The sequence below is a fragment of the Catharus ustulatus genome, chromosome 3 (assembly GCF_009819885.2).
Source record: "Catharus ustulatus isolate bCatUst1 chromosome 3, bCatUst1.pri.v2, whole genome shotgun sequence".
NCBI lineage: Eukaryota > Metazoa > Chordata > Aves > Passeriformes > Turdidae > Catharus > Catharus ustulatus.
In genome coordinates, this window is record NC_046223.1 from 8,576,021 (window position 1) to 8,593,290 (window position 17,270).

The 17,270-nt window shown below is 49.7% G+C and overlaps 1 protein-coding gene across 1 annotated transcript; it reads right to left on the minus strand.

Annotated features, from left to right (window-relative positions):
• Nucleotides 1-13: 13 nt before the first annotated feature.
• TTL (tubulin tyrosine ligase) lies at nucleotides 14-15,593 on the minus strand. Its single transcript, XM_033055688.2, has 7 exons — nucleotides 15,195-15,593; nucleotides 11,723-11,801; nucleotides 9,809-10,041; nucleotides 6,648-6,783; nucleotides 6,286-6,555; nucleotides 5,263-5,406; nucleotides 14-3,031 (listed from the first exon to the last, which is right to left on the minus strand). The coding sequence occupies exons 1-7, from the start codon at nucleotides 15,349-15,351 to the stop codon at nucleotides 2,914-2,916; spliced, it is 1,137 nt and encodes a 378-aa protein (XP_032911579.1). The 5' UTR covers nucleotides 15,352-15,593; the 3' UTR covers nucleotides 14-2,913.
• Between the last annotated feature and the right edge of the window lie 1,677 nt (nucleotides 15,594-17,270).

A 17,270-nucleotide genomic window follows, 5' to 3' on the forward strand; every position in this document is an offset into this window, starting at 1 on the left:
ACACCACAGGCTGTGGGGTTTGCATGTTTTAATGATGGATTAGGAGAGATGTGGATAGATGTGAGCTCACCGGAGAGCCGGGAGCTCAGGCATTCGCCAGCCCCACATGCACATGCTGGCGGGAGAGCAGCTGGGCACACGATCCTGAGCCTGAGGTGTACCCCACATCCTCTCAGCACCAGGGTTTCCCAAGGGCTGCCACAGCAGACACTGTCATGGAGCATGATTATGAACAGCACAGCGTTGCTGTGTGTGGAGAACAAGAAATGCTGGGAGCAGGGACATGCAAGTAGTCCTGAGGGGCACTGGTCACAGTCACCCGGATGAAATCAGCGTTTGAGCCCTTCTTGGACTTCTCCGGCATTCTCCATGGACTGTGGGCAGCCACCAGATTTCAGCAGAAGCACAACATGACCAACTCATATGGAACAAGCCACATGGGAGTTACCTGAAACCCAGAGTTCAGTGGGACCAGACCCTGCTGGACAACACAGCCAGAACACCTGGGCCAGAAATTCTTCATGGATGATGTGAAGGGATACAACTAAGACTAGAGACATTCTGCAATATGGTAGGTGTCTTCTGGAAACCCAGCAGTATCCTGGGTGAAAGCTCAGGAAAGAGAGTAAGACCTTTTCTATTGACCTTTTAGCTGAAATAAACTAGAAAACATTTATTGTTGTATATTCCTAAAAAAAAGAAACAAATGAAAGTCTCACAGGGGCTTGTGAGCATCACTTGCAAGGTGCACCCATGGCTAAAAAGCCCAGGCCTCAGCCATACACATTCTCTACTCCACCTCGTAGCTAGTATTTTGGGCAAAACTTTAGGCACTGTGCTCTCTGTCCTTTATCATTTACCTTCTGTGCTTTACTTCGGGGGGCACTTTGAGAGAAGGTGGAAAATACACGTTTTCCTCTAGAAGGTGTTGCTTATTCCTGAAAAATTCAGCAAAGAGAGGATTCAAGTGTCCCTGAAACACTACCTCCCCCAAGCCCAGCTGGAAAGGCAGGGTAGGAATAGCTGCATCGTCTGTAGTTGTGGCTCTATCACCAAGCATTATCTGAATTTCCCTTCTGAGGAGAAGGATGGGTCTAGCACCCCAGAAAATGAGCATTTCTTGGTTCGTTGTTTTGGGAAAATTTTCTGTTCTTGTCTGCCCTAGAGTTTATGAGAGCTCAGCTGTTGCCTCAGGCACATCCTGGATGAGAGGAATTGCTGTGAGGTCTTCCCACTGCTGGGCAAAAAAATGGACAGTTTTTAAGCTCAGCTGAGCTGACATGGAAATGTCAACGGAGATGTAATGAACAAGTTGAGTAACAGTCCTTAACAGCCTATGTTTTACTGTGGTGAGTTACCATTACACTTCATCTGGACTGCAGTGAAATTCTGACACCTCTGTGCGACCCTAAGGTTAGAAAACCCAGCCAATCCTTCCCCCACACCCTTCTCCCTGCTTATCACCCAGCCTCTTCCCATCAGGATTGGCTGCTGCATGAAGAACTCTGAAATCTCCATCACAAGCAGAGATGAGCACACCAAAATGCTGCGTTCTTCTGAGGAAGGTAGAAATTCCATTGCTTGATCCTCTTCCCATTACACACAGGCAGTTTGTAATCTCCACAATGTCTTCTTATTTGTTTGGGAACAGGAACCAGTTTCTTTCCATGACTATCTCTCCCTTGCCAGAGGGATGTGCTGGGCTCACACTGCAAATTCAGGTACACTTCACAAGGTGGGAAATATGACAGGATTTAGGTTACACTTGAAGCAGATGTTAGCTCTGAAATTCCAGAGACCTCAAGGAATTTAACCTCTCCTTTCCCCCAAAGCACCTGATTTCCCAGATGTGTGGCAAAAACGAATCTCTCTCCTGGTATACAAAATCTCACCCAGTTTCCCCCTAGCTAAAATCTAATTGTGGACTGTTTTCAGGGAAGAAGATTCCAGGAGAATAAAATCGGCTGGATCAAATGGAATTTGGGTAGAAAGATTTTAGGTTCAAGCCTCAAGTAAATCATGAAGGTGAAATACGAGAGAAGAGCCTAAATTCACTGCAATGCCTCAGAAGAAACTGGGATCGGGTTTCTGCTACCTGAAACACTCAGCACAGAAGTGATGCTAGAAATCCTACAGCCTGCCAGTGAGCTCCAAGGGAGTCTCTCTACCCCTTTTAAGCAGAATCCAACTGCCTCAGACTGGGACAGACACTGATTCAAATCTCAATAGAAAAAGGGATAGCTATAAATAAAGAAAATCGCTTTCCTTGCTTGGGTTAATTCACCGCCTGCAGTTCAGCACCCTTTTGCCAGCTATTGCCTGGGTGTTCAGCCAACCAGCTTGGAAAATGACCCAAGGAAACTGACTTCTCGGTGTTCCTGGTTTTAGGCTCCAGGAGAGCTTGCACCTTTCTATGTAACAGAGCAGGAACAAAGGAAAGGAGTCACCTATTTGGAGCTGAGCTAAGGCACTAATGATGCAGTAGGTGAGGAAAGAATAAACACAGCGGGAGGAGGACAACTCCATCGTTCTCTTCACTCAATTCCCTTAAAAAAAACCCCAGTGTTATCTCTATAGAAAAGGAGGAGCTAATACAGCATTACAGTATTCCTGCTGGGGTTTCATTTTAAGGTTGTTTTGCTATACTCCCAGACAGATTTGTTTCAGGTATCAAAGTCACAGGAGCTGTTTCTAAAGTGGATTTTGGTGAATGCAGGCAGAGTTATCTGAGCAGCTCTGGCTCATCACAGCTCTGTGAGGATGCCTGTTTTGTTGTTTTTCCCTGTGGTCTCCCAGAAAATATGAAGCCTGTCTCTATGACTTTTTGGCATGTTACTGAGATAAGCCACCGAACTGTGCTGACCCGAGGGGTGCAGTCTCTCCCTGTTCACAGCAGTGGCAGTTGTGTTGTCATCACAGCTTGATGAAGATCGATGATGACTGGTTCATCTTCTGCCCAGTGTCGTTGAGGGGGAAAACGCTGGAGATGGCTACATCCACAATTCCTTGGCAGAGCTCTGCATATAGCTTCCTAAGAGATGAGAGAGAATCAGATACCCAGGCAGAACAAACCAGCAGACCCTAATTTTTATGTAGAAATGTGTTTTCCCAGTAAGATCTACAAGATCCTATTCCCATTACAAGGAGTTTCAGGGTGGCAAACAGGAGGAGAGCAGTATCTCTTCTACCTCCTCCCTGTTCACACCAACAAATATCTTCTTTTTCCATGGTGGTAATTGCCAGTATCACTCCCTTTCACAAAGGAACACAAACCCCAGTATCTATGTTTACAGTCAGGTCAGGCTTCTGAGCAGAGGCTCTGGACCTTTGGTCCCTTTAGTCTTGAGTCTCCATAAAATGCAAAGGGGCAGAAAACATCTCAGGGCTCCCTTTACCAGCCTTTCAACTCAGGGAGTTGGGATTTATTGCACCAGACCCTGTTCATACAGGAATGTGATCCAGAGGGGCTGCACTGATGCATTCCTGGTTTAATGAAAAGCTCTGCTGGGGTGCAGCTGCACACATCAGCTTGTGACCAGGCACAGGGGCTTCACAGGACCTCAGACCTGTGGGATGTGTTTCACACGGCACAGCTCATGCACAGCAGGATTAGGGAGAAGAGAGACAAGGTGTTTGAGATGAGTTAACAACAGCCTCATTTTCTGCTGGAGGAAATGCATATGTAACCTCCTGGAATGTGCTGGCATCCGGGGCCTATTTCATACCAAAGCTTTTTCCAGTCTTTTATTTCATGTATTTTATTTGAGGCCACTGGGGCTATGTGACTGTAAGATGTTCTTTCAGCTCCTGGGAACGTTATTGCTTACAGCAGCCAATTTTTTTTCCTCTTTAGATGAGAGCTGTGCGATAGGAGTGCTATAAATAAAAACAACCCTGAACAGGAAAAATCACAAATAGCCAAAACCTACCTCAGCTGCTTTCAATCTTCCAAGTGCCCAACAAAGCCCTTGCTCTTCCAAGAGGCACAAAACAAACAGGGCACTGCTGCAATCCAAATCCACCCAGCAACACCCAAATTTTACCCATACAACAAGACAAGGAGGTGCAAGACAGTAATTGCACCATGATGCACACTGTGAACAGGGCATCTTGGACACAGAAAGTTCCCCGAGCTCTAGCCCTGGAAAAGCTGCTGAACAGACTGTCTGGTAGGTTTGACCTACATTTTTTGTCCACTGTTAGTGATGATCTAACCTAATTTAATCAACATCTAATCTGATCAAGTTGTAATGCAGTGATGTACACCCTGTTCTGCTGTTTGTTTTTTAATATGATACAGATGCTCTCTTAGCAAAAATTTCTGGTCTCCTGCAGCTGTCTCAGTCACGTAATACAGCACCTCCTGCTGTGCCTACACAGAGCTGTTCATGGCCAGGGCTGTTTGGCTGTTCCAGCCTCCCTGGGGCTGCTGGAAGAAGCTATAATCCAATCTCTGTGATACCAAAAGGGTTAATTCAATTTTTACTATGCCTGTGAACTCTTAGCAGAGAAACAAGGCATGCAAAATCTGCTTTCCCAGCAAGGATGGCTGGAAGGTAAGAACACATCTGGCTCAGGAATGCAGGCACAGCCAAAACAAGGACTTAATCTGGGAACCTGGGGAGGGTTTTCTGGTAGTGGGCAAATTGTAACATGCACATAGTGACTGTAAAATCACATGGGCACATAAAGTCAGGAGTTATCCCCCATGTGACCTGAATAAACGATGCCCTTCTTAACACTCATTTGTTAAGGAGTCTTTATTCTGGTTTTCAGAGATTTGGTAACATCTGCAGCATCGACAGTGTGCTCTGGGGTCCTGCTGCCTACAAATTTACTCACTTCCAGCTGCTGCCCTTAATGCTACTCATTTAACATGTGCTCATATAAAGAGCAGCGGCCAGTGGCTGCACAAGAGAGACTGAGAAACAATTTGACTCCCAAAGTGTTAAATCTGCAAACATAACTTTGACTCAAGAGTAATAAAAATGACCCAAGTTATATTCAAACCCATTTTTCCAAAACCTCAAGTTAGTGCCTCACCTCACACGGGCAAGAAGCTGGGGGGATACAAAACACAGAGACAAGAGTAATGAACCCAAACTGACTGGCACTTCAAGCAGTAACCAGTGTTAGCCTGAAAAACTCCCTTGACATTCACATCCTTTCACCTTTTTCACTTGGAGCTGGGACGTAAGCCATGTTTTGGGTGAGGCATGTGAATGGTGGCATCACAAGGGTATGACAAACTGATTTACTCACTGGGCACATGCTGGGGCCCCATTGACTTCTATTAGCCAGACCTTCAGCTCCTCATCCACCATGAAGTCAAAGCCAAAGAGCTGGAAGCTCTGGTAGTGAAGATGCTTTGTGCTGATTGCAGGCTCTATACACATAAGGCAGCTTCTGTGAAGGGAAAAACAGAAACTCAGGGTTAAGGCTTCTGTGGACACGTGCCTTACACAGTTAAATGAGAGGGGTTGCCCTGAAACTGCCCCAAATTACAAGTTATGTCCAACACGTGCCATGGTAACCAGGTACCTGCAAGTGAGATCCTGTGACCATGAAAATCCATGTAGGGACACCTCTGAGTTAACTGACAAAGAGCTGGAGAACAGCATCCTCCCTCACCCTGGGTCAGGCAAGCTGAAAAACATGATATGCAATGCCACACAGGGCTGCAGCAGGTCCCCAGGAAACTGCCACTGGATGCTCATTTGCCTTCAAGTCCTTCAAAGATTATGCCACATCTTTTTAGTGCAATTAACAGCAATGGGGTACTGGCAAAGCAAATTCCTTCATGAAGGACTGCTCTGGATTCTCTGCAGCACTGAGATCTCTCTCCAGGCACTTTCTATGTCCAGGAAGGAACTGGCTCTCTCTCATGGACTAAGATGGTCGAGGAGAAAGCCATGTGCTGGTGGGGGAAGCATCCAGAGTCTGCACACTTGAGTCCAGCTTCACTTCTCCTCTATCACCTTTATGCCTTTTTTAATCTCAGCCTCTTCCAGCTCTGTCATTTCAGCTGCTCTCTTCCCTTTTCACTCTATCCTTCTCCAGCCACAGCTGGCAAAAGGCAGAGACATGGCCACTTACCATTGAATCAACAGCCCCCATGGAGGTGCCTTTTCATTGAGCAGAGACATAAGGGTATTTATGGCCTTAACTTAAATTTACGTAATTGAATCCCTTCCCTTCTTGCTCTGTCTGCTTCCCCAGCTGTGTCCATACACACTCCCTGTCCCTGAAGGGTTATGCTCTCCTCAGCAGCAGGCAGCTGGCTACCTTATTATGTGTTTGATTTGCAGTAAGATGCTATTCTCAAGCGTTGTGTTCAGGGCATCCATCAGATACTGGTTGAACTCCTCGAAGAACATTTCATTCCCTTCCTCATACCGCCCGTAGTTTTTGGAATATTCCTTCTGAATGCAGTGATTGGTCAAGTGGCAGGTTTTGTCCTGGAAATTAGCACTGTTATATGGTTCGGAAGAGGTCCGCAGGACACCCTCTCTGTAGAGGTAGATATTATATTGATGATCCACGAGAACCCAGCTCCTGGGGGACAGGAGAACAAGCTCTAGTCTCAGTGGCTCAGAAAGAAACAGCATGAAAAAGAAAACTGGTATTACAAAGGCAGAAAAGGTTACCTGATGTCAAACTTGCGGTGCCCTGGCTCTAAAAGTAGAGGATTCTCCAGGTATTTCTGAATCACGTGCACTTGTCCCTGCTCATCAATGAAGTCCAGGAGCTCTGCAGCCTCTGAAGAAATCAGGATCCCTTCCCCTGGCATAGAAAGTACAAGACCAAATTAAGTAGAGGATCCTTCTACCTTTTGGCTCCAAGTGGACCATGGCTCATTAGCCCAAAAAGCAACATGCAAGAACCGATGGCCCCAGGGTCAGGCAGTGCCCAAGCAATGTCACAGTCACTCCAGGGGAATGAATCTCTGGAGGGATCTCTTTCTTGCCCTGCCACGGGCCTCTGGCTTCCCAGAAACGAGGGCTAATGCAAATGGGAACTAAGGGAATCTGACACAGCATGGCCTCCCCAAGGCACATCTGTGGAAGGGTGGCTATTGAGGTATGAGAGATGCAGACAGGGACCTGGGCAAGCAGGGAGGCAGCTGCTTGGCTTGGGGGCATTTTGTTTTCTTTTATTCTTTGTTTTTGTTTCCTGTCTACGCTTGGCAAGAGCAGGAGGGTGTGGTGGTGCTTGTATTTGGCACTTGACAAATTTGGTTTTGTTTTGGTTTTCAGCAGTTTAGAGAGAACAGGGGGTTTTGCACATTTTCTGAAAAGATTTTGGCCTTTCTTTTTTATTTGGGGAGAGAGGTTTGTGGTTTATTTATCTCACACTCAAGACTTTCTTTCCCTGTCTAGCTTCTCTGGCTGCCAGAGGCAGTCACACATGCACACTTGTGCAGTGCTGCCCTGCTCACTGAGTTCACTTAAGTTATTATTAAAATAATTGCTCAATAAGGAAAAGCACTATTTTGAATTGTTCATCCATGTACTCAGTGTTCCTACTGTGGAAGCTCTTCATTAAAAAAATGAACTGTGCCATTTAAACACTCCCACATTTGGGCTGAAGCTGTCACTGTTCATTTCTTGCAAGAGTCCAAATAGGAAACCTCTGTTGCAGAGCACTGGAGACCATTTTCCTTCTGGGATTTCATAAGGGAGTGGCATGGTGCCATGAGGGATAAGCCAGATCAGGTAAAGTTATCAAACACTCCCCTGGCGCTATGCTTGTTCCTGAGGCATTAGTTAACTTTCTGGACTAAACCTGATGACTTGGTCTTAATTTTGTGCTGAGCGTTTCTGAGGAAATACTGTGCAAAAAACCCCACTCTTCAAGGGTGCATCAAAGGGGTAATAGAGATCTGGAGCAGAGGCAGGATTTGACAGGATCATCCAATGAAAAATGCTCCTAGCTGTGATTTCTGTCAGCATACACCTGCAGGCATTCCCACTGCTCCATCCTCTGCTCAGCTTTCCAGCCCTACCGACCTCCCATTCATCCCAGCACCCTCCACTGAAAGGAAGTCTCTCATCAAAGTATCTTTCTCACCCATGCTTTATGCAGGGGCAAGATTTTTTAGTCTCCTGATCACAGCAGAGCAAGGCAGAACCCTGCCCTGGCACAACTTCAGGCTGTGCACTGGGGGAAGGAGGGAAACAACATCCCTAAGCCAGCAAAGCTGCTGCAGTGGGGAGATCAGCAGGCACTCGTTCCACACTGGACAGATGGCAAACCAAGGGGAGGGGCAGTTTAACTGGCACCCAGGCAGCAACCCAGTGAGACAGCAAAGCAGATTATATGGGGCAGCTATCCCTGCTCTCAAACACCAAAATCTCCAGCCACAGTCACAAACCCTTAAAATGCTTGAGTCAGGGCATCCTAAACCTTGAATTTTCCTGTTACTGATGGATGACCAAGCTTCTGTTAGACCTGTCCCAAGACAGGGGCTGTGCCTGAACTGTATCTTTCTTGGTAATTAGCATGAATAAATTTTCTTCTTTATCAGAAGTAATCCCCACACCTATAAAACTTCCCTCTAGAAGATTACTATGAGACTCTGCTTTCCACTTTAATTTGTGGCAGCACAGTGATGAATACAAAAGGCTACTCTGCTTTAGTGCAGAAAAGACGTGATCATACTTGCATGAAGTATCTCAAGAGTCTGAACCTGCTCAGCCTGCAGTAAACCACAGCAACTGCATTTTCAAATGCCCAGATGGATTTTTTTTGCCAGTTTACCACAAAGAAACACATTCTGACCTAACAAAAGGACTTGTCTCCCCTTTGTTCCTGATGAAAATAAGGATATTCTTCCAATGCTTCTTGGTGACACAGCCAAGAGAGCAGAACAGAGAGGGAAGCCAGTGTGAAGGACAGTTGTATCATGAAGCCTCCCTGCAGCCAGCTCTGGCTTTCATATTCTCTTTTTGTAAGGCTGCATCCAAATTAACTCTGCAAATATGAGTAATACATGTGGGTTTGTTCTCTCTGAAAAGACCTTACTCAGGCTGGGCTCTGCTGCACACACGGCAAGGTAAGTTTTTAAACACAGCCATCCTAATACTATGCCCATGATAACACCATAACATGACAGAGAGCACACAGTTATCAAAGCACTGCATTTACAGCTGTGTCCAGCTATCTCACAGCTCCCTGTTTCTGCAGAGTGATGGAATGACCCTGGAAGAAGGCAGGACACATTATCACTTGAGTATCTATTGTCCTGTTCAGATTAAATGGACAGGCAGACACTGCATTGCTTGTCTTTGCTCTGCTACCCTCCCCTGAGGTTTGGGTGCAATCGTGATGCACTGAACTTGTGACTGTTCAGCCAGTTTCTCAGTGTGACCATGGGCAGGCCACTGGTGCCAGGTATCCGAGTTTGGTTGAAAGACAAGTAGGATTCCACCCAGAAAAAGGTAAATTAAGGGGCAGCATGGGGAGTTGGGCTCCTTGCCCTTGAAGGTTGCTGTCCTGCCTGCTGACCGCCTCCCTGTATCCTGTTCTGTTCCCTCTAACCTGCTCTCCATATTCTCCTCAATTGCTGGTCCCTGCTGCCTTCCCCATGCAGCACTTTCCCTCATTTTAAGGTGCATGTGTAGAGAAGTGGAGGCTCCTTCACTGCTGTGCATGCCCTGGGTACCACGTGCACACCACATTCCTTGACTGGCATGGTGAGTGAAGCCCTTCATGGACAGACCACATATCAGCTCGGCTCAGCCAAACCCTGTGACTCTACAGATCACATCAAGAGTGAGGAATAATGAAAAAGAGCTGGAGAATGAACCTTTGGCACCAGCTGAGGACTTGGCGATCCACACGTTGCCTTCTTTGCCCTCCCGCCGCCGGTTGTAAGCTGCCAGGAACACTTCCCGCTCATCTGTCCTCGAGTTGTTTATGAGATGCTGGAGTCCATTCTGTGCTGGAGCCACGGGGGTCTTCAGGTTTGTTGGGTAAATCACATAGGACTCAGGGAACCACGTGCAGGACTCTGCTAGCTCAGGGCTTGTCTTGATTAGCCTGGGTGAAGAGAGACAGGCTGTTAATCTCTGGAGAGTCCCCTTCTCCATGGAGATAATTTAATAAGGAAAAATTATCAGTAACTGGGCTTTTTTACTTGATGATGAATGTCAGCTTACAGATAGTCTGTTCCTTAGACCCTTGAAATTAGAGTTTTCCTAAAGATACCATAGCAACCCCAGCCAACAGCAAAGCACTGCTCTTTGAACCAGAACCTGCATGCTTTCATTTAACATTTTACTGACAGCATGGGTATCATGAAACTAACAGCTGAGAAGTTCCCATGTAATTAAGTCTTGTGGTGCATTCCCTGCATCATCTCTGCACAAGGGAACTGGGGAGGTATTTTTGCTGACACAGCTCAGGGCAGGAAGGATGCTGTGATCACAAATGAAAAAAGGGAGGCCAGAGCAGTAATGCTTTCTGTGCTTAGCCCTTGATCCCATCCCCACTGAGATCAGACCAGGTGTCCCAGCTGTGTATGAAGACCATTGGGAATCCACAGAAAGCAAGGGCACACTTACATGTTTCACATCCCAAGGTGTCTGGCATCCCTCTGGCACATCTCTCCTACCAGTAATGTCTGGAGACAGCAGCAAATTCCTGTTAGCAGAGCTCAGGCCTGTTTTCTTTCAAAGTCAAGGGAGCTGCCTACCTCTCCAAATGCCTGTGCTTTGCTTAAGGCCAACAGTAGAGTACATGAGGTACTGACTCTGTGCATTTGTGCCTCTCTGTTGAGATGGCAGTGAGTCAGTGGCACCTTGGGAGTCCTGGAGTGTCATTTGTTGTCCTGTGGGCTCCTAAGTAGCTTGATGCATGGTTGATCCTACAGTTAAAAAGGTCAGCCAAACTGAAGGATATAAAAACAGGTGTGCAAGTGCTTTTAGCACTCTAGGTAATAGGCTAGAGAGAAATCTATCTGAGGAGGGAGGTAAATGCTTGTTTAAAGATACTCTGCCACTTTCTGACAAACACCATCACCACTGCCAGGAAAGTAACTGGGAAGAGGCTCTTTGCAGAGGAAGGAGAGGTCTTGGATCAGCACAAGCAGTCTGCAGAACTGCATCAGTGAGAGGCAGCACAGACTGTAATGGGCAATCAAATTGCTGAAGGAGACCAAGAGCTCTGACATAAAGATACTCTAATGGGAGCAGAGATTGCACAGGGACGAGGGTTATCTACAATGAAAGTTCATCCACATTTCCCCAGGAGACCTTGGCATGGCAGGTCATGCAGAAATAACTCCCAGAGCTCTTCCTGGAGATGTCTCCAAGCATTTGTTTGACCAGCAAATCTGATTAGCTAAAGGCACATTAGTGTCTCTTCTCTGTATGAAACAGAGAATAAAAGGAGAAGGTTTTAATTAAATGTCTACAAGGAAAAAGAGCAGATATATTTGAGTTTCTTTTTCCTTTTGATGTGGCTCTAATCTGATTCAATACACTCTATGGTTTCAAGTAGATACAACTCAGTGGAAATGGCATTTCCCCCGAGGTTACAGAGGGGCCTTTGTGCACACAAACAGCTCCAGAGACCAGCCCAGGAATCTGAAGACAGCACATGCTAAGGCACTCCCAGGGCAGCTGTTCTGTGAAATACCCTCCAAACAGGTTCAGCACTCAACAAGGGCTAGAAGAGAAGCTTCTGCCAAGCCCATCTGACACTTCAGTGAATTGCTTACTTCACCAGAGATGCTTTGCGGCACAGCTTGTCTGCTCCCCTGTAGTAATTCACCAGCTGCACAAGTCCAGGTTCATGGCCTAAGAAGGGGAAACAGAGGTCAGACAAACTCCTCAATGAATAAAGGCAAAACTGCTTGGTGCAAACGACCTGTGCAGTAGAGGAGAAAAAAAAAAAAGAAAAGAAAAAAAAAAAAAAAAAAAAAAAAAAAAAAAAAAAAAAAGAGGCTGTTTCCTTGCCCTCTATTACAGAAACAGGTTGTAAACCGGTATTGGTTACTGTGGTTTCTTTCATTCGGTTACAAAATATCCATTCAGTTACCCACTTGTTTTTAATCTGACACATCCATTTTGCAAAGGAAAAGATTTTTTTCCTAATTCACACTGGCAGCACTACTTAAAAGTGTTCTCCATCTGCTGGTGCAAGCTTTTAAGAATCAAGATTTCAGTTACTTTTAAATACAGGTGGAGGATGCAGGGACACCATGACACCAAGATCACAGCTTAGCAAAGGGTCTTTTTTCTTGGTCTTGTACAGTGTGATTCCCTCTTGGGCCTGATACCACCAAACACTGGGAAACATTTGAAAGATTTGGAGCCTTGCTTCTTTGCAGCACTTTGCAACCAGACCCGTTGGATACCTGGGGTGAGAAGGAACCTCTGGGAGTCTCTGCTCCAACCTCTTGTTCAAAGTCTGAGTATCTCTAAAGATAGATACCTACTTCTGTAAGTCCTTGGCCACCAACCTGGGTCCCCTTGACTACAGTGGTGGTCCCTTCTATAATAACTCCAGGATGTTTAAGCCTTTCTTGCACTGGAAAGTCCCAAACTAGCCCCAGGATCCAGCTGTGGCCTCAGCAGTGACAGAGTGCTAAACAGATGGGTACCTCCTTACCAATGCCAGACTCCACATCACAGCCTGCTTGCCTTCACCTTTTCACACTACAGAAACACTTGTGCTCAGCTGGAAGCTCTCTGGGAGGGACTAGAACCCTGAAAAAGGATTCAGAGTTTCATTTACCCTCCTTGGTGTTTGCCTGGGAAAAAAGGCCTGGAGCAAACATTACCTTAAACACCAGGCAGCTGGAAGTTCACAGAGAGTGAGTATCTATTTTCAGCCTGAAAGTAATTTCTCCGACCTGGGTCACTTTTATTCACAAATCTTTAAATACAAGACAGCTGAAAACCCTGCTGCAGGAAAGATCTTTAACTTCAAGCACTTCAATGTGCAGCCAGGTTTTTTTACCAAAAATAATAAAACCCCTCCAATTTTCTTGTTTCCAGTGGGATTAAAAAGCTGCCAAGGCAGTGACCAAAGTGGCAATCCTCTCCTGCCCAGCAGGGCATAGAGCCCAGCATCCCCTGCCACACAAGGCCTCTGCAGCCTCTTCCCCCTTTCCATCCTCTCAACATAAATGCTTTCCTGCGAGATGTGGAGACAGCTTAAGGGCACAATCCCCCAGGAATTAGGTTATCAGAGAGAGCTGCAGAGGTCCTTGCAGCTAGGCAGAAGCAGTGGTGCATGCTGAGAGTCCTCACTGCTCTCCATGATCCAGCTTAGGCCCTGAGTAATGCAAATCCCTACAGCTCCCAGAATTAATGCCTGCTTCCACTGAGTAGAGCCCTTAGGGAAACCAAGCCAGCTTTGATGCAACAGTTGCTCAGGAAGAGGAACCAGAGAAGACAGAGCTTTTTGGAAAATGCACCAAAATAACCATGTTATTTTTGGTCTGACTCTACTGATTTCAGGCAACCAGTTCCTGCTATAGGAGGATGGTTTAAAGAAGGCAGTGCCAAAGCAGGGCCCCTTCTCCATGGATTATAGACATGTCTTGGCTGTGAGAAATGGTTTGAGTTTTTGGGCATCCCATGGCAACATACGCTGATGGGCTCAGGGAAGCCCTTCCATCACCCCAGGACACTTTTGGAGGATGGAGAGGGGTTAGTTAGAGATGGCCACAAGCCCACCATAGCTGGATGTGCTGTGCATGCCCACTCTCATCAAAAAGCTGCACTCATTCTGCAATGAGGCCTGATGCCCACGGGTCCTCCACACTGCACAAGCTAAAGCACAGGTCTGCCTACTGCCAGCATGTGTGAGCATCCTCACATCCTCACTGCCTGTGCCTCTCCTGGTGCTCCCTGCCAGCTGCAGACACCCTGACACCAGGAGGTGACCAGATGGCATTGCCATGTGATGGGGACTTTCCACTCACAAATGTGGAGGAGACAAGGGAGAGGTGCTGGAGCTGGTGACTTGCAAATTGGAAAGAGCAGTCAGGCATGGGTCTCTGCTGCAAGAAAGAGGCTGCAAAGCCATCCTGCACCAGAGTTGCTGGAGTGAGGGGGCTCTGCCTGTTCTGATGTTCCTGCAGCCAGAATTAGTGCTGCAAAATGACCCCAGAAAGAAAGAAACCAGGGCCAAGATGACAGTGCATCCCTGCTCCCTGCCACGCCCTGCAACACTGCCAGTGCCTGGCTTGGCTCTCTCTGCTTGTGGGCACTCTCCCTCCCTGCTCCTGGGCTCTGCACCATCCAGCAGGGCAGAGGGCCAGGGTGGCTGTGCCATGGGACAGCAGCATGCATGGCAGGCAGGGCACAAGACTGCTCAGGGCAGCTCCCAGAGCCCTGCATGTTGGCAGGGTGGCAGCGGGGGTCAGGCAGCAGTGGGACAGGGGGTGTAGGGGGCCCTACACACACAGGGCCTCTGGAATTAATCACCCACACTCCGCTCCAGGCAGGGACCAGTGCCGTCACCCTCAGCAAGCTCTGCAGAAGCACATCCCCACCAGCCGCAGCTCCAGAGTGAAGCTTTGAACGTGCCTGGCTTACACCTGTTCTGCCTCCCGTGCCAAACAGCAGAAACACCCCCATAAGGCATAGCTCAGCACCGCAGCGTCCCTGCCCAGCCCGGGCAGCACCGGGACCCCACAGCGGTGCAGAGAGCCCAGGGCACTGCTGCAGGCAGAGGGGAGCAGAGGAGGGGCCGGGACCCTGAGGCCTGCCACATGTGACAGGGTGGTCTCCGGGTGACCCTCGTGTCGTGTCCTCCCCGCCCTTCCCACCGCTCCACCACAGCACAGGACTCGAGCTGCGCGGGGGTGTCTGCGGGGAGCACCGCTGAAATCGCTCTCCGGGAGCTCGGGAAGGGGATCCTGCGAGTCCTGGCTGGCCTCAGCAGGGCCTGCAGAGAGCCCTGCCGGGGGCCGGGTGGCGACTGCACGGACACCCCGCGGTGCCCGAGCTTTGTTCGGGGCGGCCGCCGAGCCCCGGGGACGGGGCCAGGGAGGGGAGCGGGGCCGGCGGGCACCGCCTCACGAACCGCGGGGGCTCTGCCGGGGCCCCGCCCGTGCCCGCAGCGGTGCCGGGAGGCTGCGGCCACCCGCGGGGACGCTGCCCTGAGGCGGGAGACACCGGGGAGGGGAAGGGACCAGGGAGCGGCCGGGCCCTGCTGCCGGCGGGGAGGAGCCTTACCCAGCCTGCCGAAGGGGAGCCGGTTCCTCTCGCCCAGCATCAGGTTGAAGCGGGGATTGTCCCTGCGGAGGCGCCGCCACTGCCCGCTGGCCAGCAGCAGCCGGCTCACCTCGGCGTACACGCTGCTGCCCTCGTCCCGCACCACGAAGGTGTACATGGCGGCGGGCGGGGGAAGGGGCTCCCCGCCCTACCCCCGGCGGCTCATGGGGCCCCGCCGCAGCCCAGGCAGGGCCCTGCGCGGCCGCCGCCGCCCGGCCCGGCTCCGCATGGCCGGGGCCGCCGCCCCCGCCCACCGCCCGAGAGCCTCCCCGGCGGGGACTGACCCGGAACCAGAACCGCCCTCCTGAGCCTGATCCCGATACTGATCCCGCTCCTGCTCCTGCTCCTCCCCGCCCCGTTAGGCCGTGCAGCCACCGGGGCGGAGCCATGAGCTCACTGAGGGCCGGGCCAGCCGCTCCCGGGTGTGACACGGGCCGGCATCTGTCACCAGCAGGATCTGACACCGGCTGGGATCTATCACCGGCCGGGATCTGTCAGGGGCTGGCATCTGTCAGTGGCCGGGATCTGTCAGTGGCCGGGATCTGACACCGGCTGGGCTCTGTCACCCACTGGTCACCGGCCAGGATTTGTCACCGGCCGGGATCTGTGACAAGCCCTGTCACTTCCCGGTGTCCCTCCGGGCAGGGTGTCCCCTGTCACCCAGCACAAGCTTGGTGCCTGCAAGCCCCCCTCCCCTCTGGTGCTCACCTGGGGGATGCTCACCTGCCCTGTCTCTGGGTCCAAATCACTTCTTATCTTCTACCTTGCTACCTAATTTTGTCTTTCTGGTTATGGAAAGGTATTCTTGTTTGTAACCATCACTTCTGTCTTCCTCACAAACCTACAGCAGACCAAAGATAACTCAGAAATTCAAAACCTGAAAGTCAGATTTCCTCCCCGCCACAAAACCTATCAATAATCTTAACAAACCTATCAATAACGAAAATTCTGAGCTTTGGAGTTAGTTGATGTCCTGTTTTTCCTCCAGACACTGGATGAGTAATGGCCTCAGCATTGCATACTCCAGCTACTTGCTGTGAATCACAGTATACTTCCAAGAAATAAAGAACGTTTTGTTGAACGAAACACAGATTGGTCATGACCCATACATTACCTTTCCTTTTTTTTGACAGCACAAGGTAAGATGTTGAGTGATTTATGGATGGAAAAAATTACAGTAAATTCACGAATACAAGCCGCACGGAATATAAGCCGCACTGCTGGTGTGTTGGCAACATTGTTGCCTTTGTTAATAGATAAGCCACACCCGGAATATTAGCTGCACTTTAGTTCGCAGCGAACTTTCACAAAATCGTCATTTAGTAACACAATCGCGGGATCGCCGGGGCTTACTGGCTTACTGCCGACCTCGGAAACATTGTTTCCAAGTGAAAAAAGACACACCCTTTATTTACAAGCCGAAAAAGACAGGAACAATAGTGTGGTCGTTTTGCGAGCATTCCCAATGGATCCGCGTTGCCTTTAAACAGCTGCTCAACCGCGCGGGCAGGCATCTGAGCTCCGAGCGGAGCCACATCTCCGTGCTCCGTGCTGGCACAGGAGCGGCCGTTGTAGCCCTTGCGGCCCGCGGGGGGAGCGGCCCCGTTTTAGCACTCGCGGCCTGCGGGGCGAGCGCCACTCTGGCCCTCGCAGCCCCGCGGGGGCTAGCGGCCCCATTTTAGCCCTCGCGGCCCGCGGGGGGAGCGCCGCTCTGGCCCTCGCAGCCCGCGGGGGGAGCGGCCCCGTTGTAGCCGTTGCGACTGCGGGGGGAGCGGCCGTTGTAGCCCTCTCCCTGCGGGCTGAGCAGCTCCCCCAGCCCTCTCCCTGCGAGCCGATTGCCCGCTTCAACCCTCTCCCTGCGGGGAGAGAGGCTCCCCCAGCCCTCTCCCTGCGAGCCCAGCCAGCCCCGTAGCCGCACAAGACTGAAAACACTTTAAAAAGTACAGAGAAATATCACACGCTTTTATCGAACTGCCGAGGTAACTCACCCCGATAACAACCCCCGCCCCTCAGTAACGCCACCATCCACAGGCAGGC

Bases quoted from the DNA above. Each gene is read 5' to 3' on its own strand.
- TTL (XM_033055688.2), bottom strand. From the start codon at position 15,351: ATGTACACCTTCGTGGTGCGGGACGAGGGCAGCAGCGTGTACGCCGAG. The intron at 6,784-9,808 runs GTTCATTCTCCA...TTTCTATGCCAG, and splicing joins GTCCTCAGCTGGTGCCAAAG to GGGAAGGGATCCTGATTTCT. The intron at 6,556-6,647 runs GTAACCTTTTCT...CCTGTCCCCCAG, and splicing joins CACCGCAAGTTTGACATCAG to GAGCTGGGTTCTCGTGGATC.